The 14,207-nt window shown below is 41.9% G+C and overlaps 1 protein-coding gene across 1 annotated transcript in view; it reads left to right on the top strand.

Annotated features, from left to right (window-relative positions):
* Positions 1-14,207, top strand: part of LOC110526017 (kinase suppressor of Ras 2) — a 56,610-nt gene that overhangs the window by 27,339 nt on the left and 15,064 nt on the right. The window contains exons 10-11 of the mRNA XM_036981750.1: positions 1,674-1,770; positions 8,912-9,045. Coding sequence (XP_036837645.1) covers positions 1,674-1,770; positions 8,912-9,045 — 231 coding nt within the window. The remainder of the gene's footprint in view (positions 1-1,673; positions 1,771-8,911; positions 9,046-14,207) is intronic.

Raw genomic sequence — 14,207 nt, 5'->3', positions numbered from 1 at the left:
CATGAAATCAAAGTAAATGACAATGTCAGAGGAATACTGGTATTTCTTAGTCATAGCTAGCCGAGCTTGCTCTTATTATAGCTTGCGGAACAGGAGTCTTAATTATTCTATTCAGGCCCATTACCCCAGAAAGCATCAGGAAAAACATTTAAAAAATGTAACCTGAATGAGGTAGAAATTGGCTCATACCAGGTGGGGATGCAGGTTTCGTCAGTGATTTGGAAAATATAAATATTGATTGTTTGTGTTTGATTCTTCGTGAGTGGCTGTGTGTGGACTGATTTGCAGGAGCGTACCCAGCGTGGAATAATCTTTTCTCGTCACCGTAGGTTTCTTTCCATACAGATTAAATACTCAGCTTTCAAAGTTAGGCTCTCTGATTGTTTTGGTAACTTTATTTGCTTTTGATAAGAAAAGAGTGCCATCCCTGGCTGTTTTCAAAACCTTCAGTACACGCACATGCATGCACGCACACCCGGACGTGCGTACGACACACCCACTCTTCAATGAGGTATGGCAGTAATTGATGACATCCATGGTTCTTTAACGGTACCTGAAGTTGTTGACGGTGATGGTGCAACATCAGGCGACATAAGGCCCCTGCCTCGTCATCTGGAACCACAGAGGGCCCAGAGAGATGCTAAAAATGGCTCCTGTCACCTTACGACTTGGTATGAATGAATATGCATGAAGCTCTGGTATCAGCTGGCCCTCAGGTCATCTGGATGTCACCTATCTGCGTCAAGCCGTCACAGTCGGGGTGAGGGGAAAGGCTCGAGGGTAAGAGCAGGGGGTAAGGAGGTGAGTGGAAGGGGTGAGGGGGATGGGAGAATGAGGTGAGGAGGGTGAGGGGGAAGGCTTTGGGGTGAGAGGAGGGGTGTGAGGGTTAGGAGGGGAGAGGCGCTATTGGGGCGAGAAGATGTAATTCTGCACTCTGGGATGAAACTTCCTTTGATATCTCCTCCCCCTCCTCCTCGTCCCCTCCCTCTCCACCTCCCCCCTGACCTCTCATGCCCAACCTTGACAAGAATCAAGGAATCCTTCTACATTTGAATGACAGTGAAGCTCCATACTTTCACAAGGGCCTTCAACATGACAGCAAAATGGTCTGGTATAAAATATGGCCTACTCTTGTTTTGATTAAATGATAATGACATACTGTGCAGTTGAGTAGTCGGCGGCTCAAAATGATCAGAGGACATTGCTTTCGTGGAACCATTCTATGATTCACCAGTAGTGGATAGAAAGATTGCAGGCAGCCCCTGGCTTTAGTTGTTTTCTGCTCTCATCCTTCGCCTTCCCTCTGAGCCCAAACAATGGGCCTTGGGGATAGATGTCACACCAGTTATTCCTCCACTACAAAGCCAAATGCTCAGTTTGTGGTCAATTGGCGATGTAATGTAATGTGATTAGAGGATATATCACCAGTAGGGGTTGGCATGACAGGATGGGTTTTCCCTACGCTAGAAGTGATACCATCATCATTGTGCATATTTCATTAATTTAATTTAATTAACAATTCCCCCCTGGTAAAAAAAAACAAAAAAACATAGCATATGATTTCATGAAGCAATGCATCTCTTGCTGTGAAGATGAATATGTTATTCTACTCTACTCTATTCTAATGTATAGTATGATGTGTTGTTAAGGTGTAATGTATATCTCTCTCTCAGCTTGTGTAAGGGAAGGACTCTATATTCGGTGGTGAGGGATGCCAAAGTCATCCTGGATGTCAACAAGACCAGACAGATCGCCCAGGAGATGGTTAAGGTCAGAAAAATGAAACATGCAATATATACACTGAGTGTAAAAAACTTTTAGAACACCTGCTCTTTCCATGACATAGACAGACCAGGGGATTCCAGGTGAAAGTTATGATCCCTTATTGATGTCACTAATTTCAATCCCCTTTAATCGGTATAGATGAAGGGGAGGAGACAGGTTAAAGAAGGATTTTTAAGCCTTGAGACGATCAAGTCAAATCAAGCTTTATTTATACAGCACAAACACAATGTGCATCACAGGAAAAATAAAACTGAAATATTTACTACACAACAAACATGAGGATAAAAAACAAAAGAATAACAATAAAACTGAACGACTAAAAAGCACCCTAAGGAAAAGCAAAGCTAAAAAGGTGCGTTTTGAGATCTCTTTGAAAAATGTCCACAGTTTCGGCCCCCTTGGGTTCTCTGGCAGGCTATTCCATAGGCTCGGGGCATAGTAACTGAAGGCTACCTCTCCATGCCTCTTGGTCCTAGTCTTTGGGATAGTTAAAAGGCCAGTGCAGGAGGACCTGAGGGACCTACTGGGTACATAATTTAGAAGCATGTCTGTCTGGCATGTATTGGGGTCACAATCGTGGATGGATTTAAAAAACAATTGAAGTTTAAAATGAATTCTAAAACTCACAGGCAGTGTGCTCTCCGTCTGGTCTTGGTCAGTACACGTGCTGCAGCATTCTGTATATTTTGCAGTTGACCAATGGCTTTCTTGGGTAGATCAGACAGGAGAGCATTACGGTAGTCAAGCCTGCTTGTAATAAAAACATGGATGAGTCTCTCTGTATCAGCCTGAGAGAGAAACGGCCGCATTTGGCAATGTTCCTCAGGTGGTAAAAAGCTATTTTGGTCACATTCCTAATGTGAAATTCGCAATCAAGTTCAGATTCTAAAATAACACCTAGGTTTTTTCTTTTTACTTTATTGCCTGTGAATTCAAATGTGCGGCCAGATTCTCTCTCTGTGCTTTGGCTCCAACAATAAGTACCTCGGTATTGTCTTGATTTAGCTGGAGGAAGTTGGGAGCCATTAAATCATTAATACAGTCTAATAATTTATCAGAGGAGCTAAAATCCTCTGGTGACACAGAAATGTAAAGTTGTGTATCGTCTGCGTAACAGTGAAAATCAATGCTGTGCTTTCTGATAATGCTGCCAAGGGGTAACATATACAGTATAAACTGAACAGTACAGGACCCAAAATTGAACCTTGTGGAACGCCGCATGTGATATGTATTTTCTCTGAGTTATGTTCACTAATGGTGACAAAACTTTAGACCGGTTAAATAGGTCCTAAACCAATTAAGAACTGGACTGAAGAGACCAACCCACCTCTCTAGTATGTCCAGAAGGACATCATGGTCAACAGTGTCGAATGCATAGAGCTGTTTGGCATCTGTGTTGGCTCTAAGATAATTTACCACTTTAACTGGCTGCCTATGCTGTGGTGGGCCCAAAATCAGATTGGAATTTTTCTAAAATGCAAATACAAAATGATTTGGTTGTTTGAAAACCAATTTCTCCAGAATTTTGCTTAAGAATGGTAGGATGGAGATTGGCCGAAATTGCTAAGAGCTGAAGAATCTAGATTACTTTTCTTCAGAATGGGTTTCACCATAACAGTTTTTAGTGCAGTGGGGAAAGTGCCTGTGAACAGGGAATGATTAGCAATAGCTTGCACTTCTTCAGATATGCAAATAAAAACTGTTTTGACGAAGGTGATGGGGATAGGATCAAGAAGGCAGGTAGAAGGCTTAAATTGTGATAGCACTTCAAATCAAATCACATGTTATTAATCACATACGCCGAATACAACAGGTGTAGTAGACCTTACAGTGAAATGCTTACTTACAAGCCCCTAACCAACAATGCAGTTTTAAAAAATACCAATAAGAATAAGAAATTAAAGTAACAAGTAATTAAAGAGCAGCAGTAAATAACAATAGCCAGACTATACACGGGGGTACCGATACAGAGTCAATATGCAGGGGCACCGGTTAGTTGAGGTAATATGTACATGTAGATTGAGTTATTAAAGTGACTATGCATAAATGATAAAAACAGAGAGTAGCAGTGGTGTAAAAGAGGGGGGGGGGTGCAATGCAAATTGTCTGGGTAGCCATTTGATTAGATGTTCAGGAGTATTATGGCTTGGAGGTAGAAGCTGTTTAGAAGCCTCTTGGACCTAGACTTGGTGCTCCGGTACCGCTTGCCGTGCGGTAGCAGAGAGAACAGTCGATGGCTAGGGTGGCTGGAGTCTTTGACAATTTTTAGGGCTTTCCTCTGACACCGCCTGAGGTCCTGGATGGCAGGAAGCTTGGCGCCAACGATGTACTGGGCCTTTCGCACTACCCTCTGTAGTGCCCTGCGGTTGGAGGCCGAGCAGTTGCCATACAAGGCAGTGATGCAACCACTGCACTCGGTGGTGCAGTTGTAGAACCATTAGAGGATCTGAGGACCCACGCCAAATCTTTTCAGTCTCCTGAGGGGAAATAGGCTTTGTCGTGCCCTCTTCACGACTGTCTTGGTGTGCTTGAACCATGTTAGTTTGTTGGTGATGTGGACACCAAGGAACTTGAAGCTCTCAACCTGTTACTCTGCAGCCCTGTCGATGGGAATGGGGGTGTGCTCGGTCCTCTTTTTCCTGTAGTCCACAATCATCTCCTTTGTCTTGTTGTCCTGGCACTACACGGCCAGGTCTCTGACCTGCTCCCTATAGGCTGTCTCATCGTTGTCGGTGATCAGGCCTACCACAGTCATTTAGGCAGGTTACCTTAGTGTCATCACTAAGGATCTGTTAGGGCGGTATGCAAATTGGATTGGGTCTAGGGTTTCTGGGATGGTGTTTATGTGAGCCATGACCAGCCTTTCAAAGCACTTCTTGACTACAGACGTGAGTGCTACGGGTCGGTAGTCATTTAGGCAGGTTACCTTAGTGTTCTTGGGCACAGAGACTATGGTGGTCTGCTTAAAACATGTTGGTATTACAGACTCGGACAGGGAGAGGTTGAAAATGTCAGTGAAGACACTTGCCAGTTGTTCAGCGCATGCTCGCAGTACACGTCCTGGCGTCAGAGCCGGTGTAGTACAATTCGATCTTAGTCCTGTATTGACGCTTTGCCTGTTTGATAGTTCGTCCGGAGGGCATAGCAGGATTTCAGTCCTGTAGCTTAGCATCTGCTTCATCTGACCACTTTTTTATTGATCGAGTCACTTGTGCATCCTGCTTTAATGTTTTGCTGGTAATCAGGAATCAGGAGGATAGACTTATGGTCAGATTTACCAAATGGAGGGCAAGGGAGAGTTTTGTATGCGTCTCTGTGTGTGGAGTAAAGGTGGTCCAGAGTTTTTCCCCTCTGGTTGCACATTTAACATGCTGATAGAAATTTGCTAAAATGGATTTGTTTCCCTGCATGAAAGTCCCCGGCTAATAGGAGTGCCGCCTCTGGGTGAACGTTTTCTTGTTTGCTTATGGCAGAATACAGCTCATTCAATGATGTCTTAGTGCCAGCCTCTGACTGTGGTGGTATGTAGACAGCTACGAAAAATACAGATGAAAACTCTCTAGGTAGATAGTGTGGTCTACAGCTTATCATGAGATACTCTACCTCAGGTGAGCAATAGCTCGAGAGTACCTTAGATATCGTGCACCAGCTGTTATTTACAAAAATGCATAGTCCACTGCCCCTTGTCTTACCAGATGCCACTGTTCTATCCTGCCGGTACAGCGTATAACCAGCCAGCTGTATGTTGATAGTGTCGTCGTTCAGCCTCAACTCCATGAAGCATAAGATATTACAGTTTTGAAGGCCCCGTTGGTAGTTTAATCTTGTCCGTAGGTCATCAATTTTATTCTCCAAAGATTGCTTGTTTGCTTGCAGAATGGAAGGAAGTGGGGGTTTATTCGATCGTCTACGAATTCTCAGAAGGCAGCCCGCCTTCCGGACCCTTTTTCTCTGCCTCCTCTTCATGCAAATCACAGGGATCTGGGCCTGTTCCAGAGAAAGCAGTATATCGTTTGCGTCAGGCTTGTCAGACTCGGTAAAGGAAAAAAAGGATTCTGCCAGTCCATGGTGAGTAATCGCAGTCCTGATGTCCAGAAGTTATTTTCGGTCATAAGAGACTGTAGCGGCAACAGTATGTACAAAATGAGTAAAAGTTACAATCAACGCAAATAAACTAACAAAAAAACACAATCTGTTGGGGACGTGTAAAACGTCTGCTTTCTTCTTCGGCGCCATTGGTCTTTCCTGAGCATGTCTGTGTCAACCAGGGAAAATTAATCCATAGTGCCTTTGCGTGGTAGGCTAGGGCACGTATCATCAATCCTCTCATCAGGTCTTGCTTGACTGATACCCAGCCCAATGTTTGTTATCTCATCTCTGAAATATGCTACAAACTCATCACATTTAGATGGGGAAGAAGGTTCACATAGGTTTGCGGGAGTAAGATTTATCAGGCTATCAATGGTCGAGAAGAGCACTCTCAAATTATTCTAATTATTAGTGATCAAGTTAGAAAAATGAGCCCGTCTGGCATTTATAATTGCATTGTTATATATGCCAAGTTGCTCTCTCAGAATATCATAATGGACCTGCAACTTTTACTTTTTCCTCTTCCGCTCTGCCTTTCTGCAGTTTCTCTTTAATGTATTAGTTTCCTCACTCATCCAATGGGCTCTCCGTTTGGATGTGGCCTTTTTCATCTTTATTGGAGCTATGGCATCAATGGTTGTCCTTAACTTCTTGCATCGAGCAATCCCGTATCCGGGAGCGTAATCATAGCCTCAAGCTCATTACCATAACGCAACGTTAACTATTCATGAAAATCGCAAATGAAATGAAATAAATATATTCACTCACAAGCTTAGCCTTTTGTTAACAACACTGTCATCTCAGATTTTCAAAATATGCTTTTCAACCATAGCTACACAAGCATTTGTGTAAGAGTATTGATAGCTAGCATAGCATTAAGCCTAGCATTCAGCAGGCAACATTTTCACAAAAACAAGAAAAGCATTCAAATAAAATCATTTACCTTTGAAGAACTTTGGATGTTTTCAATGAGGAGACTCTCAGTTAGATAGCAAATGTTCATTTTTTCCAAAAATATTATTTGTGTAGGAGAAATCGCTCCGTTTTGTTCATCACATTTGGCTAAGAAAAAACCCAGAAAATTCAGTCATTACAACGCCAAACTTTTTTCCAAATTAACTCCATGATATCGACAGAAACATGGCAAACGTTGTTTAGAATCAATCCTCAAGGTGTTTTTCACATATCTATTCGATGATAAATCATTCGTGGCAGTTGGGTTTCTCCTTGGAAGCAAACGGAAAAATACACGCAGCTGGAGATTACGCAATAATTGCGACGGAGGACACCAAGAGAGCACCTGGTAGATGTAGTGTAAAATGGTCAATCTTCCAATGATATGCCTACAAATACGTCACAATGCTGCAGACACCTTGGGGAAATGACAGAAAGTGTAAGCTCATTCCTGTTCCATTCACAGCCATATAAGGAGACATTGGAACACAGCACCTTCAAAATCTGGGGCACTTCCTGTTTGAAATTTCATCTTGGTTTCGCCTGTAGCATCAGTTCTGTGGCACTCACAGACAATATCTTTGCAGTTTTGGAAATGTCAGTGTTTTCTTTCCAAAGCTGTCAATTATATGCAGTCGAGCATCTTTTCGTGACAAAATATCTTGTTTAAAATGGGAATGTTTTTCATCCAAAAATTAAAAGAGCGCCCCCTATATCGAAGAAGTTAATTTGCTATTAAAGTTATCAACTAAATCATCACAAAAGGAAGGCAGAATAGGTGATGGAGTCTTGTTCATACACTCAACAAAAATCTGTAGCAACTTCAGAGGTAAGATAGCATTTCTTAATAATGTGTTCAGTATTACCCTGTGCTATGGGCAACAAGGTATTAAAAATACACAGTGGTGTTTAGATAAGGCAACATGAATAATAGAGGATATGTCAATAGAAAGGCCCTTTGGTAATAATCAGGTCCAGAGCATGGCCGCGGTTATGGGTGGGCCCAGTAACATGTTGGATAAAGTCCAAAGAGCTCAAATATTCAGAAATTCAATGGCATTGGAGTCAGTCTCCTTGTCAACATGAATATTAAAATCACCCAACACAGTGATTTTATCATAGTTCTCAAGGACAATAGACAATAGTTCAGAGAAATCAGTAAAGAAAGTAGGGCAGTGCTTTGGTGGCCTATACAAGGTACTGGTGGCTGACATTTAAACAGTATAGCATGATGCTCAAAAGACCCAAAGTCGCCAAATGAAATGTCCTTACAGCTGAGAGCATTAGTAATAATAGAGGCTGTCCCCACACCCTTTTTCCCTTTTCTGATAAGAGTATGAAAAGCTGTAGTCCGGGGGGAGGCTTTGAAAAAAGCGACACTACAGTCTGAAGACAGCCATGTTTCCGTGAGAAACATGCAATCAACGTTGCGCTTAGTAATGAGGTCATTCACAAGAAAGATTTTACTATTGATTGCTCTAACATTTAAAAGTGTCTGGGGCATCTGCCTAGAGATAACCAATTGAATAACAACCAAATTATTAACATCTCCAATCTATCAGAATGGTAGGAGATGACAGTTTGTATAAACACATTAGAAGGCAGAGTTAAAGGAACATAAATTAGATTACTTACAATAACCATAGCTGAGACATGGATTGTGTATGTGTGACATCCTGCTAACTTGACACAACGGTGGGAAGCATTGGAGCCAACATGGGCATCCCTGTGGAACGCTTTCGACACCTTGTAGAGTCCATGCTGCGACTAATTGAGGCTGTTCTGAGGGCAAAATGGGGGGAGGGGTGCAACTAAATGTTAGGAAGGTGTTCCTAATGATTGGTATATTCAGTGTATATGGTTTATAGGTAACATCATGAATAGTGTTTCAACGTTATCTGTAGCACAGCATGGTCAATACATGTCATAGAGACTGGGGTTGGAATGAGATCAATCAAGCAACTTCAGTCAGGTTTATTGTGACATTGGTCACAAAATGCTTTACAGTGACTCAACCTAGACTCCTATGAGTTATATTGTTTGTGTTTGTTTGTTTATTTGTTTGTGTTTGTATTGTTTTAAGGGGATGGGCTATCTCCATGCCAAGGGGATCCTACACAAGGATATGAAGTCCAAGAATGTCTTCTACGACAATGGCAAAGTGGTCATCACCGACTTCGGACTTTTCACCATATCTGGGGTTCTGCAAGCTGGCAGGTGCGTAGCTACTGTTGTACTCAATTTATTTATTTTTTGGGTTCAACTAAGGTCTCCCTCAGAAAAGTTATTATTTGTCTGAAGGGACTTCATGGTTAAAAAAAAAGGACACACAGCAAGTGTTAGTAACCCCTACTGTTGTGACAGTTATTATATTGCAGTGATGATTATACTCTTTAGTGGAAAATTATATGGATTGGTGCTAATCTCTTTTTTTTTTATTCTCCCTGAGAGTGAATCAAGTCTATCTTGGCTGCTACCGCTGTGCTGAAATGACTGCTCACTGACATGGCTTCTCCCTGGAATGCTAACAGCCACAACTTTCACACAGCAAGGAATACTAATCCAACTTAGACATAAAACTATATAAGCAGCAAGGAAATGTAATAAATCTTTGATCTAGAAATGGAGCAACTCAACAGGTTATCAACGTGTTGTGTGTGTGTGTGTGCATTCTTTTGTGTGTGTGTGTGGGTGTTTTGTTGTCTATGCAGTAAGTTTATGTGTCTATAGATTTTGATTGACATGTATGTTGAGATAACTGCTATAATTGACTGGATCTGATTTGTCATAATGGATTTTTGTATTTATTTAACATTTATTTATTTATTTAATTTAACGACATCAATTAAAAATATCTAGCAGTAGGTGTGAGATGTTTTCCAGCTAATGAATGTGAGAGGATTACACTTGCTTTGTGCTACTAATTATTATAATCAAAAAAGATGTTGATTATATAACTGACTTGCATAGTGTGTTTTCAACAAGTTCGCACAACACAGTTTAACCCTGGGGTTGCGGAGGAGTGCATTGCATCACCATGGATGGAAGAGTATAGGTGATGAACAATAGTTGTTTATGTAAAATGAAGATGGATGGTTTCATAATGGCATTCTTATCAGCTCATTAAAACCATAAGCCTCTTTCAAACTAGATGCTGAGGAGTTGCTGTAGACAGACAGTTATGCAATGCATTGAAATGATGCAACATGCACCTAGATCTTATCCTGTCTATTGTTCGTTTCCAGTGCAGCTAGCTCCCATTTTAGGTTTGCTGTGAAATCAATACTTCGTATAGTGAACATCTCCCACGACTAGACACAAGCAGAGAGCCATAGAGCATTGTGTTTATGGACAAAGGCAGACTAAGAATTCTAAAGATTCTAAAATAACATTTAAAGATTCTAAGATTTGTAAAGACTTTGTGAATCACTCTGCTCATTGTGTTAGGATGGTTTTCAGGAACTGTTGGTACCGCAATGCAGAACAAAGAGAAAACCTGGAGATGGTTGTTTTAGTATTTCCTGTTGTGCTAGTTGACTTGCAGTGTGCAGTGTGCTAGTTGACTTGCAGTGTCCAAAAGTGGCCAAAAGTTTTGAGAATGACACAAATATTCATTTTCACAAAGTCTGCTGCCTCAGTTTGTATGATGGCAATTTGCATATACTCCAGAATGTTATGAAGAGTGATCAGATGAATTGCAATAAATTGCAAAGTCCCTGTTTGCCATGCAAATGAACTGAATCCCCCAAAAACATTTCCACTGCATTTCAGCCATGCCACAAAAGGAACAGCTGACATCATGTCAGTGATTCTCTCGTTAACACAGGTGTGAGTGTTGACAAGGACAAGGCTGGAGATCACCCTTTCATGCTGATTGAGTTCGAATAACAGACTGGAAGATTCAAAAGGAGGGTGGTGCTTGGAATCGTTGTTCTTCCTCTGTGAACCATGGTTACCTGCAAGAAAACATGTGCCGTCATCATTGCTTTGCACAAAAAGGGCTTCACAGCCAAGGATATTGCTGCCAGCAAGATAGCACCTAAATCAACTATTTATCGGATCATCAAGAACTTCAAGGAGAGCGGTTCAATTGTTGTGAAGAAGGCTTCAGGGCGCCCAAGAAAGTCCAGCAAGCGCCAAGACCGTCTCCTAAAGTTGATTCAGCTGCGAGATTGGGACACCACCAGTACAGAGCTTGCTCAGGAATGGCAGCAGGCAGGTGTGAGTGCATCTGCATGCACAGAGAGGCAAAGACTTTTGAAGGATGGCCTGGTGTCAAGAAGGGCAGCAAAGAAGCCACTTCTCTCCAGGAAAAACATCAGGGACAGACTGATATTCTGTCATAAATACCCAGAACCCTCTCCTTTCAAAGTTAAATACATTTCTGAGAACAGATATCTTGGTGTGACGTGGGTAGCATCACTCGAGCCTCAGTCAATTCCGCGACTCGTTTGTGTTGTTATTTATTTATTTATTTCTGCCTAAATGTTTTAATTGGACGGCAAAATGGCTAGCTAATTAGTAGGTCTGACAGAATGACAAGAGAAGCATTTATTGACCGCCCCACTCTGAGCAGGAACATTATGTTCAATTCAATTCAATGAACTTCATCATCTGAATAACATGGCTGTTTGCCGTAGCAGAGGAGGGGTGAGCATTGAGAAGCTCTACAAACAATCATGCCCCTGAATATTATCCTGCATACACTGAGTGTATAAACATTAGGAACACCTTCCTAATATTGAGTTGCACTCCTTTTCGCCCTCAGAATAGCCTCGATTTGTCAGGGCATGGACTCTACAAGGTGTCGAAAGCGTTGCACAGGGATGCTGGCCCATGTTGACTCCAATGCTTCCCACAGTTGTGTAAAGTTGGCTGGATGTCCTTTGGATGGTGGACCATTCTTGATACACATGGGAAAAAAGTTGAGCATGACAAACCCAGCAGCGTTGCATTTCTTGACACAAAACGGTGCGCCTGGCACCTACTACCATACCCTGTTCAAAGGCACTTAAATCTCTTGCCTTGCCCATTCATCGTCTTAATGGCATACATATAGTGTAATTCAGAAAATATTCAGACCCCTTGACTTTTTCCACATTTTGTTATGTTACACCCGTATTCTATAATATTGATTAAATTACATGTTTTACTCATCAATCTACACACAATAAATACCCCATAATGACAAAGCGAAAGTAGTTTATTTATTCAAAATAAAAACTGAAATACCGCATTCACATAAGTATTCAGACCCTTTGCTATGAGACTCAAAATTGAGCTTAGGTGCATCCTGTTTCCATTGATCATCCTTGAGATGTTTCTACAACTTGATTTGAGTCCACCTAATTAATTGGACATTATTTGGAAAGGCACACACCTGTCTATATAAGGTTGTTGACAGTGCATGTCAGAGCAAAAACAAAGCCATGAGGTTGAATGAATTGTCCGTAGAGCTCAGAGACAGGATTGTGTCGAGGCACAGATCTGGGGAACGGTACCAACACATTTCTGCAGCATTGAAGGTCCCCAAGAACACAGTGGCCTCCATCATTATTAAATGGAAGAAGTTTGGAAGAACCAAGACTCAAAACTTAGCAATCGGGGGAGAAGGGCCTTGGTTAGGGAGGTGACCAAGAACCCGATGTTCACTCTGATAGAGCTCCAGAGTTCCTCTGTGGAGATGGGAGAACCGTCCTGCAGCACTCCACCAATCAGGCCTTTATAGAAGAGTGGCCAGACGGAATCCCACCTGGAGTGTGCCAAAAGGCACCTAAAGGATTCTCAGACCATGAGAAACAAGATTCTCTGGTCTGATGAAACCAAGATTTAACTCTGTGGCCTAAGTGCCAAGCAACACGTCTGGAGGAAACCTGGCACCATACCTGGGGATATGACGATAGATATCGTGTGACAATAGAAAAAGATCTATCGTTTCATATTATGCTGTATCTTTTATTTCGTTGTGTCGCAAATCACGCTCTTTACGTCAATATTTTTTGACAATTGGATAACGCTTTGTGTTCATCCACACGTGCCATGGCAGCATCATGCTGTGGGGATGTTTTTCAGTGGCAGGGACTGGGAGACTAGTCAGGGTCAAGGGAAAGATGAACCGAGCAAAGTACAGAGAGATCCTTGATGAAAACCTGCCCCAGAGTGCTCAGGACCTCAGACTGGGCCTTAAGCACACAGCCAAAACAACGCAGGAGTGGCTTCGGGATAAGTCTCTAAATGTGCTTGAGTGGCTCGGCCAGAACCCAGACTTGAACCTGATCGAACATCTCTGTAGAGACCTGAAAATAGCTGTGCAGCAACGCTACCCATGCAACCTGACTGAGCTTGAGAGGATCTGCAGAGAAGAATGGAAGAAACTCCCCAAATACAGGTGTGCCAAGCTTGTAGCGTCATACCAAAGAAGACTTGAGGCTGTAGTCGCTGCCAAAGGTGCTTCAACAGTACTGAGTAAAGGGTCGGAATACTTATGTAATTTCTAAAACCCTGTTTTTGCTTTGTCATTATGAGGTTTTGTGTGTCGATTGATGATTGGCAAGAAATGATTTAATACATTTTAGAATAAGGATGTAACGTAACAAAATGTGGAAAAAAGTCAAAGGGTCTGAATACTTTCTGATTGCACTGTACACAATCCACGTCTCAATTGTCTCAAGGCTTAACAATCCTTCTTTAACCTGTCTCCTCCCATTCATTTACACTGATTGAAGTGGATTTAGCAAGTGACATCAATAAAGGATCATAGCTTCACCTGGTCTCACCTGGTCAGCTAATGTCATGGAAGAGCAGGTGTTCATAATGTTTTGTACACTCAGTGTACAGTGCCTTGCGAAAGTATTCGGCCCCCTTGAACTTTGCGACCTTTTGCCACATTTCAGGCTTCAAACATAAAGATATAAAACTGTATTTTTTTTGTGAAGAATCAACAACAAGTGGGACACAATCATGAAGTGGAACGACATTTAGTGGATATTTCAAACTTTTTTAACAAATCAAAAACTGAAAAATTGGGCGTGCAAAATTATTCAGCCCCTTTACTTTCAGTGCAGCAAACTCTCTCCAGAAGTTCAGTGAGGATCTCTGAATGATCCAATGTTGACCTAAATGACTAATGATGATAAATACAATCCACCTGTGTGTAATCAAGTCTCCGTATAAATGCACCTGCACTGTGATAGTCTCAGAGGTCCGTTAAAAGCGCAGAGAGCATCATGAAGAACAAGGAACACACCAGGCAGGTCTGAGATACTTTTGTGAAGAAGTTTAAAGCCGGATTTGGATACAAAAAGATTTCCCAAGCTTTAAACATCCCAAGGAGCACTGTGCAAGCGATAATATTGAAATGGAAGGAGTATCAGACCACT

Source organism: Oncorhynchus mykiss, chromosome 6 (assembly GCF_013265735.2).
Source record: "Oncorhynchus mykiss isolate Arlee chromosome 6, USDA_OmykA_1.1, whole genome shotgun sequence".
Lineage (NCBI taxonomy): Eukaryota > Metazoa > Chordata > Actinopteri > Salmoniformes > Salmonidae > Oncorhynchus > Oncorhynchus mykiss.
The sequence above is the reverse complement of the archived record's forward strand: the minus strand, read 5'-3'. Positions and strand labels throughout refer to the sequence as shown.